This window comes from Gambusia affinis, linkage group LG18 (assembly GCF_019740435.1).
Source record: "Gambusia affinis linkage group LG18, SWU_Gaff_1.0, whole genome shotgun sequence".
Classification (NCBI taxonomy): domain Eukaryota; kingdom Metazoa; phylum Chordata; class Actinopteri; order Cyprinodontiformes; family Poeciliidae; genus Gambusia; species Gambusia affinis.
In genome coordinates this window covers 8,621,349-8,644,137 of record NC_057885.1, presented here as the reverse complement: position 1 = coordinate 8,644,137, position 22,789 = coordinate 8,621,349, and the positions used below count along the sequence as shown (strand labels likewise).

Genomic DNA, 22,789 nt, shown 5'->3' with positions numbered 1-22,789 from the left:
TTTACTTTGCTTGACAGCAGGTGATTTAACCATCTGTGAATTAGAGCAAACAAGTAGTATCTTACTCACCTTGGGTTTCTTTTTGTCAGACAGCTCAGCCAGACAGGAGACTGTCATCCTTGAAGGTAGTGTCTTGCTCTTGTCTTGGAGCTCAAGGCCGTCTTGAGAACTGCATGGAGAAGGAAGTGAACCGCCATCCTCAGGTGCTAGACGGATATCTGCTTCTCTGTCAAATTCAGGTTCCAACATTGGGTCTTCCAACAAAGGTTGGGGATCAGGGAGTGGTGGGAGGTCAAACAGAGACTGGGAGTGAGGGAGGAATGGGTGGTCATAGGCAGTGGGTGGCACATTGGTGGAATTCAAATCTGGGGGAATGGCAGAACTTGTTGGAGTCTGTGGAGGGGGCTTTTTGGGTTTGGGCTTTTTCATGACTTTGTAGATGTTGCCAAGAGGCACTGGACGTTCCACAGGTGAGGCAGGAGGAGATTCAATAGCAAGGGGGGAGGTGGAGGAAGGAGAAGGAGACTTAAGGAGGAGGTTCATGGGCCGTTTGGGCAATGGAGGCTTGACAGCTACAGGTGGTTTAGGCTTTGGTAGAGTCGGTGGTGGGCTTGGGTTGTCCCTGATGTCTCTGCTATGCTGCTCTTCTTCAATTGTGTCAGAAGCTCCATCAGGGCAGTCCTCCAAATCTCCTCGCGAAACAGACCGAAGTCTAATGGTCTTTAGCTCATTTTGGGTAACCATAGGTAATGCCTGTGAAGAACTGAGGCAGATTTTTCCTGGTTTTGCAGCAGTAGAGGTGTCAGAATGCCGCCTGCTTGCCTTCTGCTTTGGCTTGAGCGATGACAGCTCCAAATGTGCATTTCCAGGCATTTCAAATGACAATCTTGACCTGGCAGCTGGGTCCTTAGGTGATGGTAGTGAAGATTTCCTTTCTGGGATCTTTGGACGCAACTTACACCCTGTCGTACCTACTGTCCCATGATTTATCGGAACTGTTGGAGTAGGAGTCTCTGACTGACTGGAATAGCCACTTGAGGGAGATATGAGTCCTGGAGGCCTTAAGGGTGAAGAAGCCTTAACGTCAGTTTCCATGGATAACTGTGAAGGGGACGTGGCTCTGGACGTGGAGGGAGAATCTAGAAGGGACTCTGAGCTACTTCTCACTTTCATACATTCAATCACTGTGGTACCTGTTGCTGTGCTGGAGCCTGATAAAGACCTGAGGAAGAATGAAGAATAATTAGAAGGTAATAATTTAACTAAAATATAATTCACAAAGTGGAGTAGATTTAACACATTTAGTCATCTGAGGCTACTTTTACCTGTAGGGGTCATTACTCTTCCACTCTCCCAGCTGCCAGTGAGTTAGGAAGGTCATCTGTGTTTCTCCTTCCCTCTCAGGTGCCTGGATTTCCAGACTTGGAGGTCCATCGTTACCCTTTTGGCCCAGCTCCCTTTCACCTACGCTGGCTTTAGAGGAGCAAGAAGAGCTTGCCAAAAGGAAATCTGGCTGGAATTCTGGGAAGTTGTCCCTGGGTATGTGCAGGCTCTTTGGTCTGCCATCTCTGTAAAGGCCACCCCCGTGCCTTATTCTGCCCTCAGCTTCTCCAAGGTTTTTCATTAAGGAAACACTTCTCACAGGGGGTGGGGGCTTGCGCTTGGACTTCTTAAGTGAGATCGAACGAGAGCGAAGGCGCAAGCGCCCTTCTGTGCTGTAATCTGAAGCCGTGACAGAAATAGTGTCCGTAGTACTTGCACTATCTTCAGAACTTCCTCTAGGGTAAAGAAGAGCATAGTTCTCCCCATGACCCAGATAGTTATGATGCTCTTGATGGTGGTCCATTGCCATAGTGTTCCCATTACCAGTAGTGGTGATGGTCAGGTCTGGCTCTATACCACCCTCTGTAAAGCCAAAGGACCCAGAATCGGTGGGCGTGGAAAGGGAACGTTCCCGGAACTTGAAGGCGTTTTGAGCCGCTATGGATCGTGCTGACCTCTGCCTTCCTCGCCCTGCCTCCGCACCACCCCCTCGCCCTCCGTCTGCTGGTGCCCCCTCTGTTTCCCTACGTTTTCCCACTGTGACCACTGGCGGAGAGATCCCTGACCCACCACTTCCTGTTCTCCCAGTCGGGTCCGTCACACGTGTGAACGAGCTGGAGTGTGAGCTCACAGACTGTCCCGAGCTCACCAGCATGACCCCGTCCTGTATCCCGCCAGCATGACCAATGACACTGTGATGTTTGGGAGGAACTGCTGGACCTTTGCTCATGTTGTAATTGTAAGTCTCATTCCACGCAGCAGGAGAAAATGTGGATCCTTTAGGGCCCTTCCAGGTGGATGAGGGTGTGTTGGAGCACAGCAACCCAGAGTGGTCCATAGCTGCTGTGTGAAGCAGCTCCGGGGGGCGTTGCCCCAAACGGTTTTCTGTATGGGGCAAAGGGGCAAGAAACAATTGAATGGGTGTACAATTAGATAAATATTACCTGTATTTGATTCTTCTCAAACTCTTTTTAGAAGTCTTATTTAACTTTATCTTATACTTAAAATCAAAAGCATTTAATTACGTCCCCCTCCTGACAAACAAAAATAGCAACAAGATGATTGTAACCATGAACTGTTAATATCGGCCCAGTTTTACATGTGGAACCATTAAAAATGGTAGAAAATGATTGACATCGCTCAATAACATTGTTAAAACAGATATAGTGAGCATCCCTAAATGATATTATGTGTGTGGGAAGGTAAGAAACAGCAGCTCTTATGACAAGTGTTGCAATATTACAAAACAAACAAAACAAAAAAACGTTGGTAAATCTAGACTTATGTTTTTCTGACAATTGAACCAACCTGTGGGCAGGGTTGTGTCAAGCTCTGAGTGCGTCTTCCTTATTGGGAGGTTTTGATGTGGTGTGTCCGTGAAGAGCTCCAGAGAGTGGGGCTGCTGGGGGTAGGAGTCCCCAAGAGAGGGGGACGGGGAGTGCTGGAGGAGGTCAACACCGTGGAATTTCACTGCTCCCACTTCACCTGGAGGAGACAGAGACGAGAGCGGACAGTTAGCATGCAAAATGGACCTTCTGGTGCATTAAATGTGACCATTTTTTCCACATTTTAGGCCACTTAGGTCAGTTCTGTTTTCATTTCTTCTGCCCAAATATTGCAGCGACTTATACAAAATACTAGGAATGAATGACATATCATTTTCAACGTCTGTATGGGTCGATGTTAGTCATGTTTTAACATGTCGGTAAGTAAAACTGGAGCGATACAAATCGTTATTTCCATCTCGTTGCCATTTGTGCACGAGTTTTGAATGGAGTTGGCCATGTGACATTAGTTGGATCAACAACCATATTAATATTGTGTATCAATATCGGCCTAACTTTTTAGATCGGTGCATCCGTACTAATTACACTGCAGTGTTAGACGAGAGGCTTGAATATGGAGTCAGATGGTTTTCTTTTTGGTTAAATTAAATGGTGCAAAACAAGTTTCCTGGTCATTGTTGGGCAGAGGACATTTACACATTTGCGACGTGTAATTCCTCTTGTGAAAGCAGGCAGGTGGCGTAGAACGAAGATTTCAACTGGGCAGCCTCCGTTGTGTTTATGTTTTACAACGTCTGCTTTAAAGCCGGGCAGATTTGCAGCAGATGCTGACAGACACCTGCTGCTCTGTTGTCCGTTTGATGTCCTAAGTAAAACTAAATTGTGCAAAACACAATGACTCAGAGCCTGTCAGCGCTGAGTCATTGGAGGCAGCAGGTACGTCCCTTTATTTCCTCGTGAACAAATGGCTCGCTTACTCACCCCGCTGCATATTTCTTCTTCCGGGGTCCTTGTAAAGATAACATCTGAGACAAAAATTGTGCAACTGAATGAAGCGGCATCATTTTTGAGGTGTGAAGGTCAGTGTGCAAAAAAAATAATAAAATGTTTGCAAAATAAAATGAGGTAAAACAACAAATGAACAGAAAAATAAGGTGAGGTAACTGAGAGGATTATTATACAACACTGAGACTAGTCAGGGTTAGCACCCCAATAATTTAGTTTCTAGCATTTAACTACTGTGACTGACTTTTATGCAGGCTCAGTTGCACTTAGCCATATTTATTTCTACACTAAAAACAATCAGACAGCTCTGCACCATCTGTGAGACTGATGAGTACTTCACCTGCAGAAAACAATTTAATAGAAATGAAACTGAAGAATGATCTTAATTTTGACTTCATTTCTTTTTTAGATAATCGGGAGCGTCTAAGTCGGAGGTGCCCAAAGTCGGTCCTGGTGGGCCGGCATCCTGCAAGTTTTAGTTCTCCCCCTGGTGGTAGAAACAACTTCTTCAGCATGTCGATGTTCTTCTTAGGCCTTCTAATGAGCCATCATTTGATCCAGGTGCATTAAACCAGGGAGAGAACTAAAACATGCAGGATGCCGGACCTCCAGGACCGACTTTGGGCACCACTGCTAGTCATCAAATTAATTTCTGTGTCCCTGGTGCAAATGAGCAGCACATAGGCTCACTCCACTTAGCAACTCTTAAAAATGAGAAACACAAGAAATAATATATTTTAAGGAAGTGGGAAAACTGTTTTAGTGTGAGTGTAACTGGAAAGGACCCAGGTTTATGCTGCCACCACTTAGTGATGAAGACGGAAAGGGAAGTAAAAGTTTCCTAAGTTTAATGGTTAGGGGACAGCAGCAAAGGCTAGGGTCGATAGCTTGGCAAGTCTCCATAGCAACCAGGAAGTGGCATCTTACTTAAATTATTTTCCTACCAACAAAAATGTTTGCTAACTGCAACTCCCACCTGTTGCTGTGCACTAAAAGATGGCTACTGGAAAATATACAAAAGAAAAAATATCCACGTCCTAAAAACGAAGGGAGCGTCTCCTCTAATTTTTATTAACCTGGCATTGCTTTAGCTACAAGCTAGCCTCTGTATAGAAACCAACCTCAGGCTTGATAAAACACTTGATAAAACATTTGTAACTACCCATTTTAATAGTTCAAACACCAAATATACCTTAACTTGCACTAATATTCACAGTGGAAGGCATCTTAGAACTTATTTCCATTCTTGGGAGGTACAGCCAATCAGCTCAAGAGAGAATAAATGCCGCTCCTGGATTGGCTGCTTTGTAAACGCCAGAAAATAGCATGCTAAGTAGCTGTGGTGAAGGGTATATTAGCTTCCTAAGCTGCTTTTTCTTTAGATTATTCTAGACATGTTTTACAAAAAAAAAAAAAAAAAAAAGTTTAAGTAAATAATTTTAAGTTGTTCCACTCATACTTGAACATGAAAAATTGTAGAAACATGCAGCTTCGATGTGGAAGAAAATTTCTCTATCTTGACAATTTAGGGCAAAGAATCAGCACTAGGTTGCTCTCTCAAATCTAAACGTGAACCAATCGCATCATATAAAGAACAAATAAAAAAAGGCTTTTTCTTTCCTCAATCTGCTCCGCTCTCCCTTTTCCTCACTGGCTAACAGTCATTCATAAAAATTGCTGGAGCGACCTGGGCAACAGCGGCAGCACTGAGGCTGGGAGACAAGTGGAGGAGGAAGAGGAGAGAGGAGGGAGCAGTGACTCCCCTTCATTGATCCTTTTCTTCCAGTCTGTCCCTCCAAACACATTATTTCAACCACTGTCATCCATTTTATTCATCCACAATGCCTGTTTTCTATCTTACACTTTTCTTCTTCCTCTTCTGTTTTTGGCAGGGTTTTTTTTTGTCCCCCTCCATCTTGGATGGAGGGCAGAGGAAGAGTGTGGAGATGCCATGGTAACAGTAAGCCGTCTGTGAGCTACCTGTTCCCTCGCTTTCAGCGTAAAGAAAGCCGGAGAAGACGGAGAGGAAGATTAGCAGGTTTAATAGCAACAATTTCAATAAGACGTGATTTCTTTGTAAAGGAGCAAATATGATGTTACAGATATATACTTCTGTAAAATAAAACATGTAGCTTATGCTCAAAATCACTGTCCAAATGAGCCAATTGGAGCTCGTAATCGGTGTTCATCCGCTTCTAAAAATAGTACCAAAAAACGAATACTTGGGTTACACACCAAGCATTAGTATTAGGTGGATGAATTTCTCTTCATCCACCTTTAAGTTTTTGAAATAAAAATATGCAGCCTACAACTTTCTCATATAAAGTCAATGGGCAGCTTGATCAGAAATAATCCTACGTTGGTTTTTATGACATTTATTTAACAAAATGAGTTACTGCTTTATTTTATATTTGTATCCAAATGCTTTCTATTTCTTGTTTCATTCTGTTTTTGTTAAGGTCCAGAAAGTTAAAACTACACGTACAATTCCGTGAAAAAAAAAAAAAAAAATGCACCAAACAATCAACCAGAGATCAGATCCGGCTCGTTTTCTTTCCTGATCGGCTCCGAGTCACAGTTGAACTTTTTCGTTTTCCCATTAAAAGCGTTTTCAGTCAGAGGCTTCCCGTCCTACAGCCAACACCATCTACAATAACTCTTTGAGTAATCTAGATTTAACATGATCTACGGCAACATTTAATTCCCATTTAGGATCAATAAAGTATTTTTTTAATTGAATCACTAGGATTTCCCACCATTTTCTTCTCTAAGCATGTATTTGATTCACTTTCTTCATTCTGATGGTTAGAGTGTCTGTTTTGATGTATTTATAGGCGTAATCTCTTAAATCCCTCGCTTTCTGATGAATTAAAAACAACTTCCTGTATGGAAGACCCTTCAGGACATTTATTTTCCTCTTGTGCATCATCCTTAGAATAAATCAACCGGTCAGACCTAGAAGAAAACCATAAATTGGTATTGACCAGGAAGCTTTAAGTACCCCCCTTTTCACCGCTCGCCTTTTATCTCTGACAGAACAATTCAAGTCCGCCGGCGTGGATTAATACACCTGACCTTCGTCTCCTCTGAAGCTCCCGCCCTCACCACCCCCACTGAGCGGAGAGGAGGAGAAAGAGATGTTTAACTATGGATGGATGCGCTGGAGAAAAGGAGGGGAGAGGCACCTGGTGACGAAGCAGTTGCTATGCCAAAAACCAGGAGGTCCGCGCACACACTCAGAAACACACACGCACACATATATAGGAGACGCAAACAAGAGGGAGCCTTGGTTGAGACGAGTGGAAGCGGCGGTGTCAGAGAGAGGCTGTTGAGGCCGACCGTGGCATGCTGACAGCACACACACACACACACACACTCATCCAGAGCAGAGGGTCTGGCAGAGGGCGGCGAGCGCGTTGTGCAGTCATGAGGAGGAAATGTTCTTGACGTCGATTCTTGTTTCAGCAGAGCAGAGTCGCGATAGGCTTGTGAGAAAATGAAGTCATCCTAAGTTGAGAGAGACTAGCGCCTGTCTAAACCTTCTAGAGCGACCTGTTAGCTGTGGATGCAGAGAGCAATGAGTCCATATGTTGTTGTGTTACTGCAAACTTTAATGCATGTCATTGAAATGCACAATGTAGGAAAAAATGGCAAAGTGGAAGAAAAAATTTGACATTTCTTAAACTCTTAGGATTTCCGTGTATTTGGCTCCATCCATCCTTCCACCAACACTCACGAGCCGCCCAGCCTGTCGATTTTGGAAGACACCCATACCTTGTTAGGTTTTTGTTGTAGTCTTTAATATTTCATATGATGGATTTAGCGGTTCTCTGTCAGATCTTCAAAGTTCAGACGTCGTTTTATAACCGAACCTCGAGTTAGGCTACGCTTTCACGAGACCGCTGCCTGGAAACTGCAGCATTTTCGGAACCCGATTGAAAGAGGTTCTACGTTTAAACGGCTGTAGTTGTCATGCCAGGCCACTGGATGGCACTGTGATTTTAGCATGTCATTGGACACACATGGGCTTTATACCTGTATAACTCAGTTAAACCCTCTAACTGAGAGTAAACAGGTAGGATGCTGACTGTAATGAATCCTAATTTTAAAAAGGTTTGTCTGAATTTATTTTACCACTTTTTGTCTATATAATTTGGCTTTTACACTTTCCATCCACAACAATGAGAGATATAGAAAAATAAGGAAGCAACAGTGAGGAGAAAAAACAAAAGTAGGTCATATACGGTTTATGGGGACATCCATTGTAAGAGGAAGGCTCCTTCCTAGGAGGCTCATTAGGACTGTCAGCTCCAAGAAGTACAGTAACAGGGCCAAGTTTGAAGGTAAAGGCCCTACGTTAGCCTACTTTTGTACTCCAATGACCTGAATTTATAACATTGGTGTTTGTGTACTATCTTCAGTCAGTGTTTTGTTCAGAAAATGCCCCCCCAAAAAAGGTGCCTTGATAAGATAACAAATAGTTCCTATGTCATGTTCTGGTTAAAATGCCTGTGTGCTTTTTGACCCGAGGACATAATTTCACCTTTTTAAGACAGAGTTCTTGTTAAAATCAAAATCGACCATAAAACAGAAAGGAATGGCAGCAGTCCATAACAGGTTTATAACGAGTTTTCAAAAATAAATGGCAATACAGCCTCCATTCATAGTTAATGGCGCATCTGGGTTTGTAAAGATACATCTCAACTTTCCATAGTAAATTTATGTCTAAAGTTGGTGTTGACATAAAATGTTCACCAGGTGTTGGTAGCAACAAAAGTAGTCCATACATAGAAAGAAACTAAAACAAACAAGTTTAGAAATGTTGTGCAATAATGTGAAATGGAGCAAAGCATGGACAGCCAAGAAACCAGCCAAACTCTGTCAGTTACCAGAAATGACCAGAGCTCCTCAAAACGCTTTAGCATTCTTGCGTTTTCGAGAGGTTTGCCATACCTGTAACGTCGAGTGGCATGCAGTGAGCCGGCGTGCGTCGCAACGGGTGCCAGCGCGGTTTCTCGGCGACGGGCGGCCCTGTGGTGGCGGACGTAGCTGTGCTGCAGCTGCTGTTGTTGCTGCTCCAGGCCAGAGGGGGGCGATCCGAGCCGCAGGGGGACGGGGTCGGGGAAGGCGACGGGTTGATCACAGACCTCAGGCCAAACACGGAGGAGGTGGTTTCATCTTCGTAGAGCTGCTTTGACGCCGGCTAGAAGAAGGAGACGCAAAAAGGGATGTTGGGTTTTTCTCCAATAGGAATATTTTTATTAATAGGTAAAGAAACACATGGAAACACGGTCACTTTAAAAGAAATTAATACCTTTTGAACTTTTTAAAAATGTATTTCCATGTTTTTCCAAACATTTTACAGGTAGAATCCAAGTTTGACTTGAATTTCTCTTTATCCACCTTTACTCTCATGCCCCTGAAAAAAGATTGTGCAATAAAGTCCTCAAGATGCATTCATAATTCTTGCTTAAAAAACAAATTACAGCTACAGCAAGAGTACCAGCTACACACCAACCAGGACATGACCGGCAACTTAAACCAACCATGGTTTCTAGCACAGCAAAAAGGAAAATGATTAAATAAAAAAAAAAAACGGAAGAAAGTAGCCGTTCTGCTCAAAAAAGGGATGTAAAATATTATGGATGGAGGAAATCTGAAACTGAACATCCACCTGAACGCACAACCTCCACTATGAAGCATGGGGATGTCTGAATCATGCTGTGGGAATGCTTTTATTTAGAAGCGTAAGCTATTCAGAGTGGATTGGAAAATGGATCCAGATAATAACAGAGCAACACTGTAAAACCTTCCATCAGGAAAGCTAAACACAGAGCTATAATAAAATGACTTAGATGAAGCGTTTGGGCAGGGCTACAATGGCCCAGTCAAAGTTCAGATTTAAATTTAATTGTAAACCTATGCAAAGCTTGAAAACTGATGCGCACCACAAAAATATTGAACAGACTGCTGCATGCCAGATATCCCTTTCTCCACTTTTCCTACTCGGTGTGAAAATCTAATACGCGTTAATGACGTTTGTGCTTTAAATGTGACAAGATGCAAAGTGCAGGAAACATTGCAGTTCATCTTTAAAGACAAACGTAAAAAAAACCCGTCTGCTGCTGCAGAAGCGCGGAGAGCAATTACAGCTTAACAGGAATCAGCCCAAAACGCAAATAAAATCATTAAATTAACTGAGCTGCAACTGGCAGGAAGTGTGCTGCAGTAAAAGAGGCGCGACTCCTTCGTGACGCAGTCCAAGAAAACAGTCTTTGCAGCCAGAGCATGAGCAGATACCTCCAGCTACAGATACACTACTCATAAGACACATTCGTCTGAAAATATACAAATAGATTTATTTCCCCTCTTGCTTTAAAAAACAAAAATCCATTGGTAACAGCTTTGTGTACAGGAGATGCCTGTCAGGTAGCACTGATGTTATCTGGTGTTTTGATTGATTGATTGATTTATTTCTTTTTCTCCCCAAGGATTATAATAATATTTCCATCTGGAAGACACTAAATCATTAAGGATCTGTTTATAGACAGCAGCTGAGAGGGAGAAAAGCACGATGACTAATTCTGGTGAATCTGAATGAGGGGGTGGATTGCGCTGTGCAACAGATTTTCGGCTAATTCACATTCAGCCTGTTGTGTTAACGGAATGATAAACATAATGAGGCGTTCAGTCACAACACAACTTTTAGCTGTCATTTGCTCGATTCATGGGGGGGGGGAATTATAATAACTATAATAATCATGCTGTATTGTTTTAGCGATTAAAGTCTGAAACTGGAGCGCTTGCAGTGAAGAAGAAGCAACACCAACCAAGGTCATTCCGAACAAACTAGAAAACAGAGCGTGCAGCTTGTTTAAATTGTTCCTGTCGTTTAGGTTTTAATTCCCAAAATGTCAATGGAAGGTCCTTTGGAGAAACTTTAATTTTCACTTTGCATTTGTATCCCAAACATTTGAATCTACAGCAGGAGATATCTTATGAAATGATGTAAGGATGCACCTGTAGCTACAACATAAGCAGAACAAAAGATCCCACAGGTCACAACATACATAAAAACATTAAACCAAAATAACTAAAAATCCAAAAGGTATTTTCAATTTCATGTAATATATTTTTGGAATCTCTTTGCCAGGGTAAACACAATGGGTTTGAGAGCGCTGCCTGGCGTTCGCTAGCACTCCGAACAATCTAAGATCTAAGAAGGACAATTGTGGATTTAAGCGAGCTGGGGGAATTACTTGGGTTCAAACTATTTTACAGAAATACAATTTATCAAATGCAATGCCACTTCACCAAAGTGTAGAAGAAGAACCAAACTGAAAAAAAATTGATACAAAAGCAAATTTGTTCAAACCTTTAGGAGAAACACAAGACACCTCAGGTATGCTCAAGTTTGCTATAAACCGGATATTGCTAGAAAACAATCCATGTCATCTTCTGAGGTCAAGTTGATTCTCTCATCACCTTTGAGTGAGAGAAATAAGTTCCAGTTTTGAAATCACCAACCCAAAAAGTTTCCTACAGAACATTTCATGGTCAGGTGAGACAAGGATCAAGTCTACAGTCTTAAGTTTGGAGGAATCAATGAGGCTTTAAAGCCTATAGACCAAACAACTGGTGCACGGTGGTGGCAGCATCGTGATCTGGTTCTGCTTTGCTGCCTTGATACCTTCTAACTTTACGTTAGATCAACAACCAGGTAAGTTAGCGCTTTTGGTATAATGGCACAATGATCTCAAACATGCACCCAAACAATAAAGAGACAATCTCTCCATCATGAATATTTAGTATATGTCTGAGCTATGAATACGATTTAGTCAGCAGCTAAACATTTGGTGCACTGGTTTTGAGCGAAACTTGAGAAATACAATGTAGTGTGGAAAATGAGCCCCTTGTGTTGAGTTAAGGACACAGCAAGTAAACCGAAAATATTCAAGCTCACTAAAAACTAACTTACTTCACACAAGAATTAGAATAGTAACTGCAAAGATAATCAAGCAGTAGAATTATTTTGCCATATTTATAACATTGGTTTGGCTTAAGCCATCATTAGCCACAACATAGAGAATCATAGTCATGATCAAAATATCATTGCCACAATTTCAAAGAATGTCTTTGTATGAAATTGGATTCAAGTGATTGATCTGTAACTGACCTGAATGCCTACACCTGATGTGTTAGAGGCACTGTGTCTTAAAGTCAGGAAAAAAGTAGCACAATTTTATGTCCCTGAAATTGTACACCCCTACCAGTCAGCACAGTAAGACTCTGCGGGATTTCATAGGATGGCAAGGTTTTGAAAAGTTAGAGAAAGAAAACACTAAACATCAATGTGTTAAGCTAGTATTCACAGTGTAGACACAACCTGACAACCTGCTGAAGTTCAAACCAAGCGTCAGAACGGAGAAGGAAGGGGAATGAACAAAGCGGCGTAATGTTGTTGTTGTTGGTGCCAGACAGGCTAAACCATCTCATCTACTGGCATTTTCACACACAACCGTCTCTCGGGTTTACAGAGAACAGTCCACAAGAGAGAAAATATCCAGGGAGCAGCAGTCAGTTCCCTTGTTGAAGTAGGAGATCAAGTATAGCTCACGTAGCCACTCAAGATGTGTGTGGAAAAGCATCTCTGAACATACAACATGTGGAACCTTGAAATAAATGGGTTAAAAACAAAGTACCACTCCTGCTGGCTAAGCTTGGTTGGTTTTAGGCATATTTGAACATCACAGTAGCAAGTGAGCGATTTTTAAACACTACAGCCAGCGTGGCTGTAGTTGTGGACCATGTGGAACCATTTAGGATCACAGAGTACCCATCTGCTGGTGGCCACTTCCAGGTTGATAATGGAGGATGTGACCCCGCTGAAATCAACTCAAACGTTTCTTGAATACAACAATGAGTTTGTGATGCTCCAGTGACCTCCGTACACCAATGGTCGCCACCATTGTTGTTCGGGGCGATGGTGGTAAGAGTTCATCCCGTAATCAGGGAGTTGCTAGTTTGAGCCCCCACTGTCTTGTTGTGTCCTTGGGTAATTCTGTCAGACTTTCCTAGGGCAGCTGTGTCTACTGTCCAATAGCTTGCCACCATCAGTGAGTGAATCTGTACATGAAGGAGGGAATGTAGTGTGACGTGCTTTGGAGTATACTCTGGACTTGATGAAGCACTTTACAAGTAGAGACCATTTCCCATTTGCCATAGTCGCCAGACCTCCATCCAACACAGAACCTTTGGGATGGTGCTGTGTCCCGATTCAGGTCATGGATGTGTGGCTGACAAATCTGCAAGAACTACCTGAAGTCATCTTCTTAACCTGGACCAATATCTCAGAGGAATGCATCAGACACCTTGCCAAATCTATTCTACTATGCAATCTTAAGGTAACACAGACTTTCAGCGATCACTACTGACCATGTGTGTTTGTTTACCAGCAAAACATAGTGTGAAAGAAATTTATAAGGAGTTCAGCAACACGAGACAGGCAAAGGCTTTGTGTCTGAACCTGCAAGCATGTTTGTTTACCAGGAAGATGAAGTCCGGCCTCTTGTTGTTGAGAGAGACTGGTGAGCGGCTGAGCGACGTGGACGTGTCGTCTGAGCTCTGCGAGGATGGGTGGCGAAACGTCTGGCCGGTCAGCTTGGTGTCGTACAACTGCTCCTCAAATTCTGTGCAAACAGCACAAGCACAAAAACACGCAGTGAGAAGCAAATAAACTTAATCTGGAGCACACAACACAAACTCACACACCAAATATTTTAGGCACATGGCCGAGAGCAAAGATCCAGCAGAGCTGTTGCTTCACATCACAGAGAAACCTCCCTCCTGTGAGTCCCCGGCGCACCTTCTGCCAGCTTAACAGTCTGCCTCGGTTTACATTTAATCCTCTCCTGGGTTCTCCTGACTCTTGTTCTCCTTTAAACCAAACATTCTCCGTTGAGTTACCCTCTCCTTTTGGATATCTGAGTTTCTCCCTCTTGCCAGGAGCTTAAACTCTCCCCCTCCAGCTATTGTAAACAGATTCCTAAAACCCCCATCCACCCCCAACCTTCCTAACCACACACCCACTCCCCCTCACAGCCCTTCAGCCAATCCTTTAGCCCCAAAACACACTCCTGACCCAAACCCCAGTCGCCACAGAGCTGTCTGACACAGATGTGCACATACGGACGTTCCCAATACAATCCTGCTGATGAAACAGCAGCATCAGAAAGACGCGGGTTTTAAGTTGATCACCGTTGAATAACAGAGTAAAGGAAGTTGGATGTGTTTAGCATTGGGGTTCCATGTTATTTGGAAATGGACGTTTTTTTTTCTGTTTTTTTTTTTTCATTATTCAAAATAGGACTGCTGAAAAACAACTTTTCAATGCAGTTGTACAGTGTTCAGAGGGATCACAAGTTTCGATTAAAACATATGCAGAAGGTAATTAAATTAAATTAAATTAAATCCCGCACCCGTCTGCCTTTACAAAAATAACTCAAACTTAGTCACATTAGATGAAAAGCATCTGTGATTCTCAATCTGATTTATATCTGGACTTTGACTGGGTCGTTTCAACGCATGAATGATTCAAACCATCCCACTGCAGCAACTTCTTCTACATGTTTGCAGTAATTAAACTAGATTTCTTCTGGCTTTCTTTGAAAAACTATTTCAAATCTGCGAAATACAGGACTAATAAATGTCATTTTTAAAGATTTGTCCACTGAACTCCCTTTAGTCCACCATTAGTTGTGGTAATAGACTTTATTTTATTGACATTTTCTTTCAGATGAAAAAGCAACACAGTAAAAATATGTAGGCTGTTTAGTTTTTATAAATTCAAATATAGACGCTCAGACGTCGCCATATTGTTTAGACTGCGATGCATTCTGGGTAGATGACATATGCTAGCTGCATCCTACAAAATGACTGTTTCTGTCCAGCCGAAACAGTCATTTTTATGTAATAGGTAACGTTCAGCCCTTTCGCTGTCTCTAATCATCCATTCATTATCTGCTTTGTCACTGCGAGTTTTTAATTTCACTCCTGCTAACGGTGTTAGCTCCTCTGGCTGATACAGTTAAAACAAACTGACCACGCCCGTTTGTTTCAACAGAAATCTCGTGTATAACACCACATAAAACCTTTGAAGAAGTTTGTCTCAATCCAGACATTTTGTGGGCCTCCAGGACCTTGACTTCTTGAGTTTCATCAATAGACTCGACAAATTTGCTTGAAGTAATTCTTAGTTTTTTTACTTATCACACACTGCAGCGGTTTGGTTGATAGGAAAGTTACAACATATTTAGGCCAAAATGTTCAACTAGTTGTGGATCCCTTCACGATTTAAGATGACAAATGAAGTTGAGTTGACTTATTAACCTTCATTGGTTTCCAGCAAAAGGGTTTTTTATGGATGTAAATCATTTTTGAAAAGTAGGGTGGGCGGGTGACGTTAAGCCAGCGAGGCAACGTGGGAGAGATTTGGATTCAACATTACAATCATGCACAGTAATTAATGTATAACAGCAGAGCAGCAGTGTATTAAATAATAATGCCGCATTTTTGAACAAGTGCAGACAGTCCAACCACCCACAGCTTTGGTGAAGCCTTAAATGGCATTGGGAATCATCGCTCTTGGCACGTTTCCTCGCTCAAGTGAAACCAGTGCCAGCAGAAGACAACTGTTTATGGGATCTCACTCTTTATGAGTGCAAATATGTCTCCAAACATCAAAGGGAACACAGGAAACCTCCGCGAGCTCGACATTTCCAAACCGTTCACTGCAAGTTAAGATGCTACATTTTGAACTTTGCAAAAGTTTTATCAAAGCAAAGTGAGGAAATCTTGAAGCAGTGCACTTGGAAAAAAAAGAAAAAAAGACTAAACAATGTTGTTATTCCAAAATGTGTCGAGTAAATTACAGCTGGTTATAGTTGTAGTTGAAGAAACGTGTGGAAAGTTTTTTTTAAAAACTACACAAAGGCAGAATAGAGCTGTAGACTCTTAAAGGTTTTTTAGGCCATGTTTCATAAATTAGAGACAGAATCTGCCTCTTTTCAGTTCAAACACTCACCAAGTTAATGTGGTTGCTGTTTTTGGTCCGTCTGCTTATTAATCACAATGGGTATCGCACTGGCTACTATTTACTGAAAAACAGAGCTTAAGTGAAATAATACAACTCCTGCTTTTAAAAAAGGTTGGTAAAAGTTAATCCAAAGAGTCGTTTTTAAATGATGACTTAAATTATTAAGGAAAAACAGATATGCATGTCAACCTGAGTCAATGCCGAGACAAAATCTGAACTAACAACAGTCATTGGACGGCTGTGTTCAGATCACATCCAAGTCTCATTTCTGTTGAACTTATAGAACCCGTCTGAAAATGAAGGAAGCAAAAGTAGCTTAAAAACCAACACACAAAAGAAAGGCAGCTAGGAGCCTGGAAAGGGTTTCATTTCTATGGCTTCCTGTTTTATGTGAACCGCACTTAAGAGTCATTACCACCAGTGGAATAAAACATGGAACTGCTGGTAGGCCGTAATCCCAAAAGATTACGGCCTACCAAAATTACTCCAGGAGACCATCAACGGCTCATCGAGGACGTCACCAACGGACCCAGAAAATTGTCTAAAAACTCATCACTTGCTTCAGTTAAGGTCAGAGTTCATGATTTAATAGTATGACAGAGATTGGACAAAAATGGCATCCATGGGTTGGTTCAAGATCAAAACAGCAGCAAGGGTTGCCTCACGTTTACCAGAAAACCACCGATGCTCAATAACGACTAACTCCTCAGACACATAAAACAGGTATGCTGCGTGTCTAAAATTTATCTGGTCCCTATCATCAAACAGCACCACTTAGCTAGCTAGCTTAATTGGCAAAGACAGCTAAAGGCCAGCTGAATTGTCAAAAAGCTGGCATGTTTTGGTTGTAGCTAGCTATACTTGTCTTGAAAAGCATGCTAGCACATAAACCTTTGGCTAGAGCGCAGGTTTGCTTCAGTGCAACTTGGTTTTACATAAACTCAATTAAAAAAGAAAAACCTATTGTAATAATTCAACACCTATACTTTTAAAAAAAAAATTATTTAAAGGGGAAAAAAACTCCCCAGGCTTTAGCATTTATGCCAGTCCAAAAATGCTAAGCTAAACTGGAAGTCACTTTTTTTATTCCAAAACGTTGAGTTGTTTACAAGTTTGTAATATTTTTTCTCCACAACTAATCAATAATGTTTCCCAAATCAATCACTTGAATAGCACGCCTGATAGTCAAAAGCGCTTAACATTTCACAGTTTCTAACTCCTCAGCAAGGTCACTGGCCAATCCGTACTTGTCATAATGAGGTACGTTCCCCTCCGCCTACCGTCGCTGAGACATGTTACACACCGGCTGCTCATTAGAGAAAATAATAAATTTTGCGGTGATTAAAAATTGCCTGACTGCCACATGCAAAAGTGGCTGGATCAGCCAGATAATAAACAGCGAAAAGGAGCTAAAAGTCGTCTCTTTCCCGACTGCAGTGGCCCAAAGAACTGAGGTGTCAGCAAGAGTCTGAAGATGCAGGGGGTAAACAAACGGATTCGGGAGAGGAAGAGTGAGAGGAGTGAGAGTGAGGCAAATGGCAGACGAAGAAAAGGAGGAAAAAAACAACAACACAGGGTACAGTTGAGACGAGGCAAAACTGGGACGTGGGAAAGTAGAGAAAGAGACATATTGGAGATAGAATAATGATTTATATACTGCCGGGCCAATGTAATGCAGACATAATGGAAACAATTAAGACATTCAAATGAATATTTCTTTGGAAAATCTAAACGGAAATAAAATCTGATCTATAAAGTGACGATACAAATGTTGGGGGAAAAAAATTATTGGGTAAAAAGCCAAGGGCAAAGCAATACGACAGAAATAGATGGAGTTAGGAGAAAAGTCGCAGCAGTGGAAGAGGACAAGATCATAAAAAAAAAGAAGTGCGAGTGGAAGAAAAGAAGGAAGACAATTAGTTCTACCCACCAGTGAGTCTATATGTGTACGTATTACTGGTACTATGAAAAGGAAGAGGAACAAAGCTATTGGCAGAGTGTCCCCAGGTCTGTAAGAGGTAAAAATAATCTCACAGTCGGAAGTGAGTGAGAGCACCTTCTTTTTTTTCCCCCCCAGGCTTTTGCTCAGAGTGCCAAAATCAGCTTACGGGCTACCCACAATGTTCCAGATGGGTTTCAGAAAGTCATGACACCAGAATTAAAACAAATCCAACCCGAGACCACATTCAGAGGCAGCTGAAAGACGAGTATTCTTAATCCGAGGACTGTAGGTCAGAGTAATGCGAAATGCAGAACCAGCGTTGCTGAGCAGAATAGGAATCGTTAGCAGCAGAGCGCCACGGCGAACATTCAAAATGCAGGATCAAGGCACAACATATAAGATTTGAGGAAACGGCTCCCTCGTGCATCCCGTCACTTTTATGTCTCCCTCTCGTTTCCTCTCTCAGGTCTGATGCCGAGAAAATCTGATAGTTTAACAAAAAGCTTTGAACAGCGTACCAAACAGAAAAGTGACGATGGGTATTTGTAACACTAAAACAACTTCATGACGTTTTATTAAGTCCAATTTCTGCAGGTGTTACACCCACAATGTAATATTACCTTCCAAAGATGAGGAATGACAAAGGCCATGAACTTTGAGTGCCAATTAACACACATGGATCTATATGTAGCTCTGTTTCCGATTCGTCTGTATTCTGCTAATGTCGAACAAACACAGGTTTACAATTGCGTTTTTTTTCCATGAAATAAGAAATGAAATTAAAGTCACACGTGAATAAGCTTGTACATGTGATAAGTCATTGAAAACCAAGGAAGAGATGGATGTAAATAGTTACATGAGCTTATATTCATGATTCAGCCATGACGCTAGCGCTCATCTGTCAGTCGTCAGAGGAGACGTTGGCGCCTCATTCAGGCTTTAGAGCGACAAAACCCTTATACCGGTGGTTTCGAATGTTGCGTTTTGGGGAAATTATAGTCGTCAATTTTACGGAAGAGATTAAACATGTAATGACACATAACGTTTTATGAACTGTGAGAACTCTGGTGGAGCCTACGCCACATTGTCCAAAAAAAAAAAAAAATCAACAAACCATCATCCTCCTACTGCTTCCTGTTGACACCTTTGTGGTTTTCGTCAGTAGCATCTGGTTGTTAATCCCAATGTTACTGGATCCATCACACACGTAACTTGCATGATGGAGTTTTGCGAAATAGATCTGTTATAAACGTCTCCAAGGCCGAAAAACCACCTCATCGTGTCGCAAAAACATTTTCATCGGAAAAACATATGTTTTTTCTTAAATGGTCTGTTTCCACTAAGCAAATTTGTTTTTGTAGTTTCGATTTACGCAATTCTATGGTTAATGGAAAAGCAGCTTATGGCTTGTTTCTTCATGTATGAAATTTGTGACGATCCCGTCTTGCATCCAATGGTTTCTGCAGGTACTTGGACTTTTTCCTTCACCTTCATTTACCTTCAGGTAGAGGTGAAGGTAAAATGGTAATTCCAAATGGCTCTTGGTTGTAACCGAGTGTGTGTGGACGTAATCGTCTGTCTTATAGACTGATGGTGACTTTTAGATGGTGAAAACCTACCCTGGGTGTCTGAGTAAGTGTCTTGACAGCTGGCTAATGGTAATAAGTCCCGTCCAAAGCAGCTTAGCTGCATTCATGGCTGCTGTTTATTGACAATGAGTGGATTAGAGCAGTAAATACATCAGTAGATGTATTGTTCTACTGAAAAAGTGTCAATATATACAATTTCACTGCAGACCAGTCCGATAAATCGAAGTACGTTACTTAAATATTTCATTAAGTGGGTAGAAAATGGAAGCGCCTTGGCATGATGTGAAGGTTTGGCGTGAAAAAGAAACAAAGCGGTACCTAAAACTCTTCAAGAATATTAATCACCACTTGTCTATAAAAAGTAAAGCAATTTCAGTAAACAAGATATTTTAGAAAGTTACAAAATAAGCCACATTAATGAGCAATACTGAGTGCTTAAAGACATTCTCTCATCGCACAAATATTAACAAAACATTATGTAAATGAAAAGAGAAACAAGCCTAAACACTTTGGGTATTTCAGGATACTGACAATAATTCACTGAAAGGTATTTAATCAGGAATGTAACAGACATTTACCAAAAAGAAATTGATGTGTCACTCATCAATACACACTTTCCTTGAATCTTTTCTCTTTGAGGCATTGTAACTTCTACTTGCGTTAAAAAAAAACAACAAAAAAACTCGAGGTTACACTAAAAGCACGGCAGAACCTCTCTTCCAGCGCCGAAGAAGTTTGCAGACAGCCGCCGTGGTGTGCGCACTGACCGTGAGGAGACGGGGTCTTGAGGACGGCAGCGTTTACAGCAGAGGGAGAGGGAAGGTAAACAGACGTAGATCCACGCTGCAGATAGCAGCCGGGGTCCACTGAGTGCAGCTCTGCTAAATGACTGCAGGCCACTGTGGTGGGAAAACCAGGGAGGGAAAAGGGAGGAGGAGGGATTCTATTGGTGTTTGGGGTGTAAAGGTATGCCGGTCACTCCCACTTGTGCACCCACACACACACACGCACGCACACACACACACACACACACACACACAGAGGGGTTAAGAACGGCCTACCCCACCCCCTTTTCCGTAGTCCAGACAAGCAAGCCAAGCGCTCATGCATTACTAACCTGTGCATTGTGTGACTTAGAGTATCTCCAGGTGTTCATGCATAACCGCATTGCCAAACTGTTTGGTGCTAAAGTTTCATTTAGTCAATGATTTTTCTTTTAAGTTTAATGATCTACGCAACTCAACAATCTCATGGCTACGGGTAAAAGAAATAAAAAAATTTAAAAATGCTCTCACTTGTTTACAGTGCAGCCACTCAAAGATAAACCCCCCCAGCCAACGTTGACAATATTGCACCCCGGTCAAGTCCAATTTGGGTCATCCTTTCTTCTTTCCCCTTGGAAGACGGATTGGGGAAGGCTGATATTAACAATACCCCTCTTTCACCACCGCCGGGGGAGGCGGGGGTTTATGGAGGGGCAAGAGACGGAGAGAGAGAGCGCGAGAGAGCGAGAGAGGTTGTCTGTCTCGTAGACTGCGTGCCTGATGCCATGCATGTGCAAGTGTGTTTGCATGCACTAACATTCATGTCATGTCTGCGTCCTTGGAATTTAGCACGCACAGCTGATCAATCCATTACAGGAAAAAGGGCCAGTGTTTGAAAGAGTGTGTGTCCCAAGGAAAAGAAAAAAAAGGTTTGTGACCCAGTAGGACCTAGATGGGAGTTAGCGACCTAGTTTGTGTCGGCTAAATGAAACTGTAAGGAGGGTTGTGACTTAACTATCAGGAGAGTATTGACCTGCAGAAGTCCAGATTGGATTCGCTGTCCACCATTGGAGGAGAAAATAAGCAATAAATAAGGTTTTTTTTGTGTGTGTGTGAATCAGGTGATCAAATTTTAAGAAATCAAACTGAAACATATTTAGTCTTTTGATTTATCAGTTGAAAAATAGATCCTACAGGTACTTGTTGGACTCGCATTCAGCTTCAGCTGAAGTGAAATCAGTTACAGTGAGAGGATTAGGCAATATTTTTCAGCAGCATCTTCAAGCTCTTCGTTTTATTTCTCAAACTGTTGTAAAGTCTGACATAATTAAACAAAAAAAAAAGAGAGAGACAGAGAAAAAAGTAAAAATTTCCCCTTCAATTAGTCTAAACCGTATGGAACAGGAAAGCACTACATGCACACAGTACATCGTTTCTTGAACTTAAGACGATGTTCTCTGAAACCTACCATGTTTCAGAGAACATGTCTGGGTTACCCTAGGAACCTTTAACAGATATTTGTATAAAAGGTACAGAGGCCTTTCCTGAAACATACAGAGAACATTTTAGGAACTGATCGATTACTTTTCATCAAGCTTCCAATGAATCCATGAAATGTACAGGATCCTTTACAGGACATTCCAAGAACGTCTTACTTACTTTCATGAACTTTCCGATTGCTTCCATGGCGCTAACAAGGTACATTTGGAAAACTCATGTGGTTCATTACTCTACCACAACTGATTGGGTAACTTCTTGTTTTTTAAAGGGTAGTTTCAAGAATTTTTATTGGGTACGTTTAGTGAACTTACTCTGTTATCTCCCAAAACCTGGAATGTTGTGTCTTTAAATCAGCCAAAGACTTTCCGTAAAGTAAGTGTCTACCATCCTGGAACCTACTTGGAAGGTCTCCCAAAACCTATCAGTGACTTTCTCTCACTGCTTTATGTAGTGATGAACGCACACTAACACAATCAGAAGGTTAGAACAGAGGAGAGCTTCTCTTGCATTCGGTGTCACAATCAGGTCTTGATGCTCACGACTGTTACCTGAAATCGGATTTTTAAATTTTATTTTATTTATTTATGGGTTGTTTTTTTTTGCGTGCTCCTTCATGCTACTAATCAAACCCGACCGCAATGAGACTTGGGTGTGAATGGTCCTGAAAGCGACCCGCATGCGCAGAAGAAGAACATTGACGTCACACCGCAGCGTACTGTAGGAAAATCCGCTCAAGAGGTGAAGTGGTGGGATTGTGACCTGATGCACTTCGGCGACACAAACTCCTTTCATAAGTTAAAAATCAGAATTTTCAGACAATGGTTACGTTCTGATTTACCGCATCTGGCATTTTTCGTTTGCAGAATCATGATACACGTCTTTTACCAATGACACAAAAACCAGACGTGACCAGTTTGAAAACTATTGGAGACACATACGATTCAGAACAGCATAGGAAGTGGCAAAGTAAGGACTAGACTTTAACCTAACAGAACTACAAAGTTAAGGAATCGCAGTCATAAAAGACTAGCTCAGATAAAAGATTTATTTTATTGACCTCTTAATGT

General features: G+C 41.9%; 1 protein-coding gene across 3 annotated transcripts in view; it reads right to left on the bottom strand.

The window, feature by feature from the left end:
* nhsl2 (NHS-like 2) overlaps positions 1–22,789 on the bottom strand; it is a 131,646-nt gene that overhangs the window by 7,811 nt on the left and 101,046 nt on the right. For all 3 annotated transcript variants that reach the window (XM_044097039.1, XM_044097040.1, XM_044097041.1), the window contains exons 3-7: positions 13,380–13,522; positions 8,787–9,036; positions 2,851–3,027; positions 1,326–2,427; positions 70–1,222 (exon numbers count right to left, since the gene is read on the bottom strand). In XM_044097039.1, the coding sequence (XP_043952974.1) occupies positions 70–1,222; positions 1,326–2,427; positions 2,851–3,027; positions 8,787–9,036; positions 13,380–13,522 (2,825 nt within the window). The remainder of the gene's footprint in view (positions 1–69; positions 1,223–1,325; positions 2,428–2,850; positions 3,028–8,786; positions 9,037–13,379; positions 13,523–22,789) is intronic.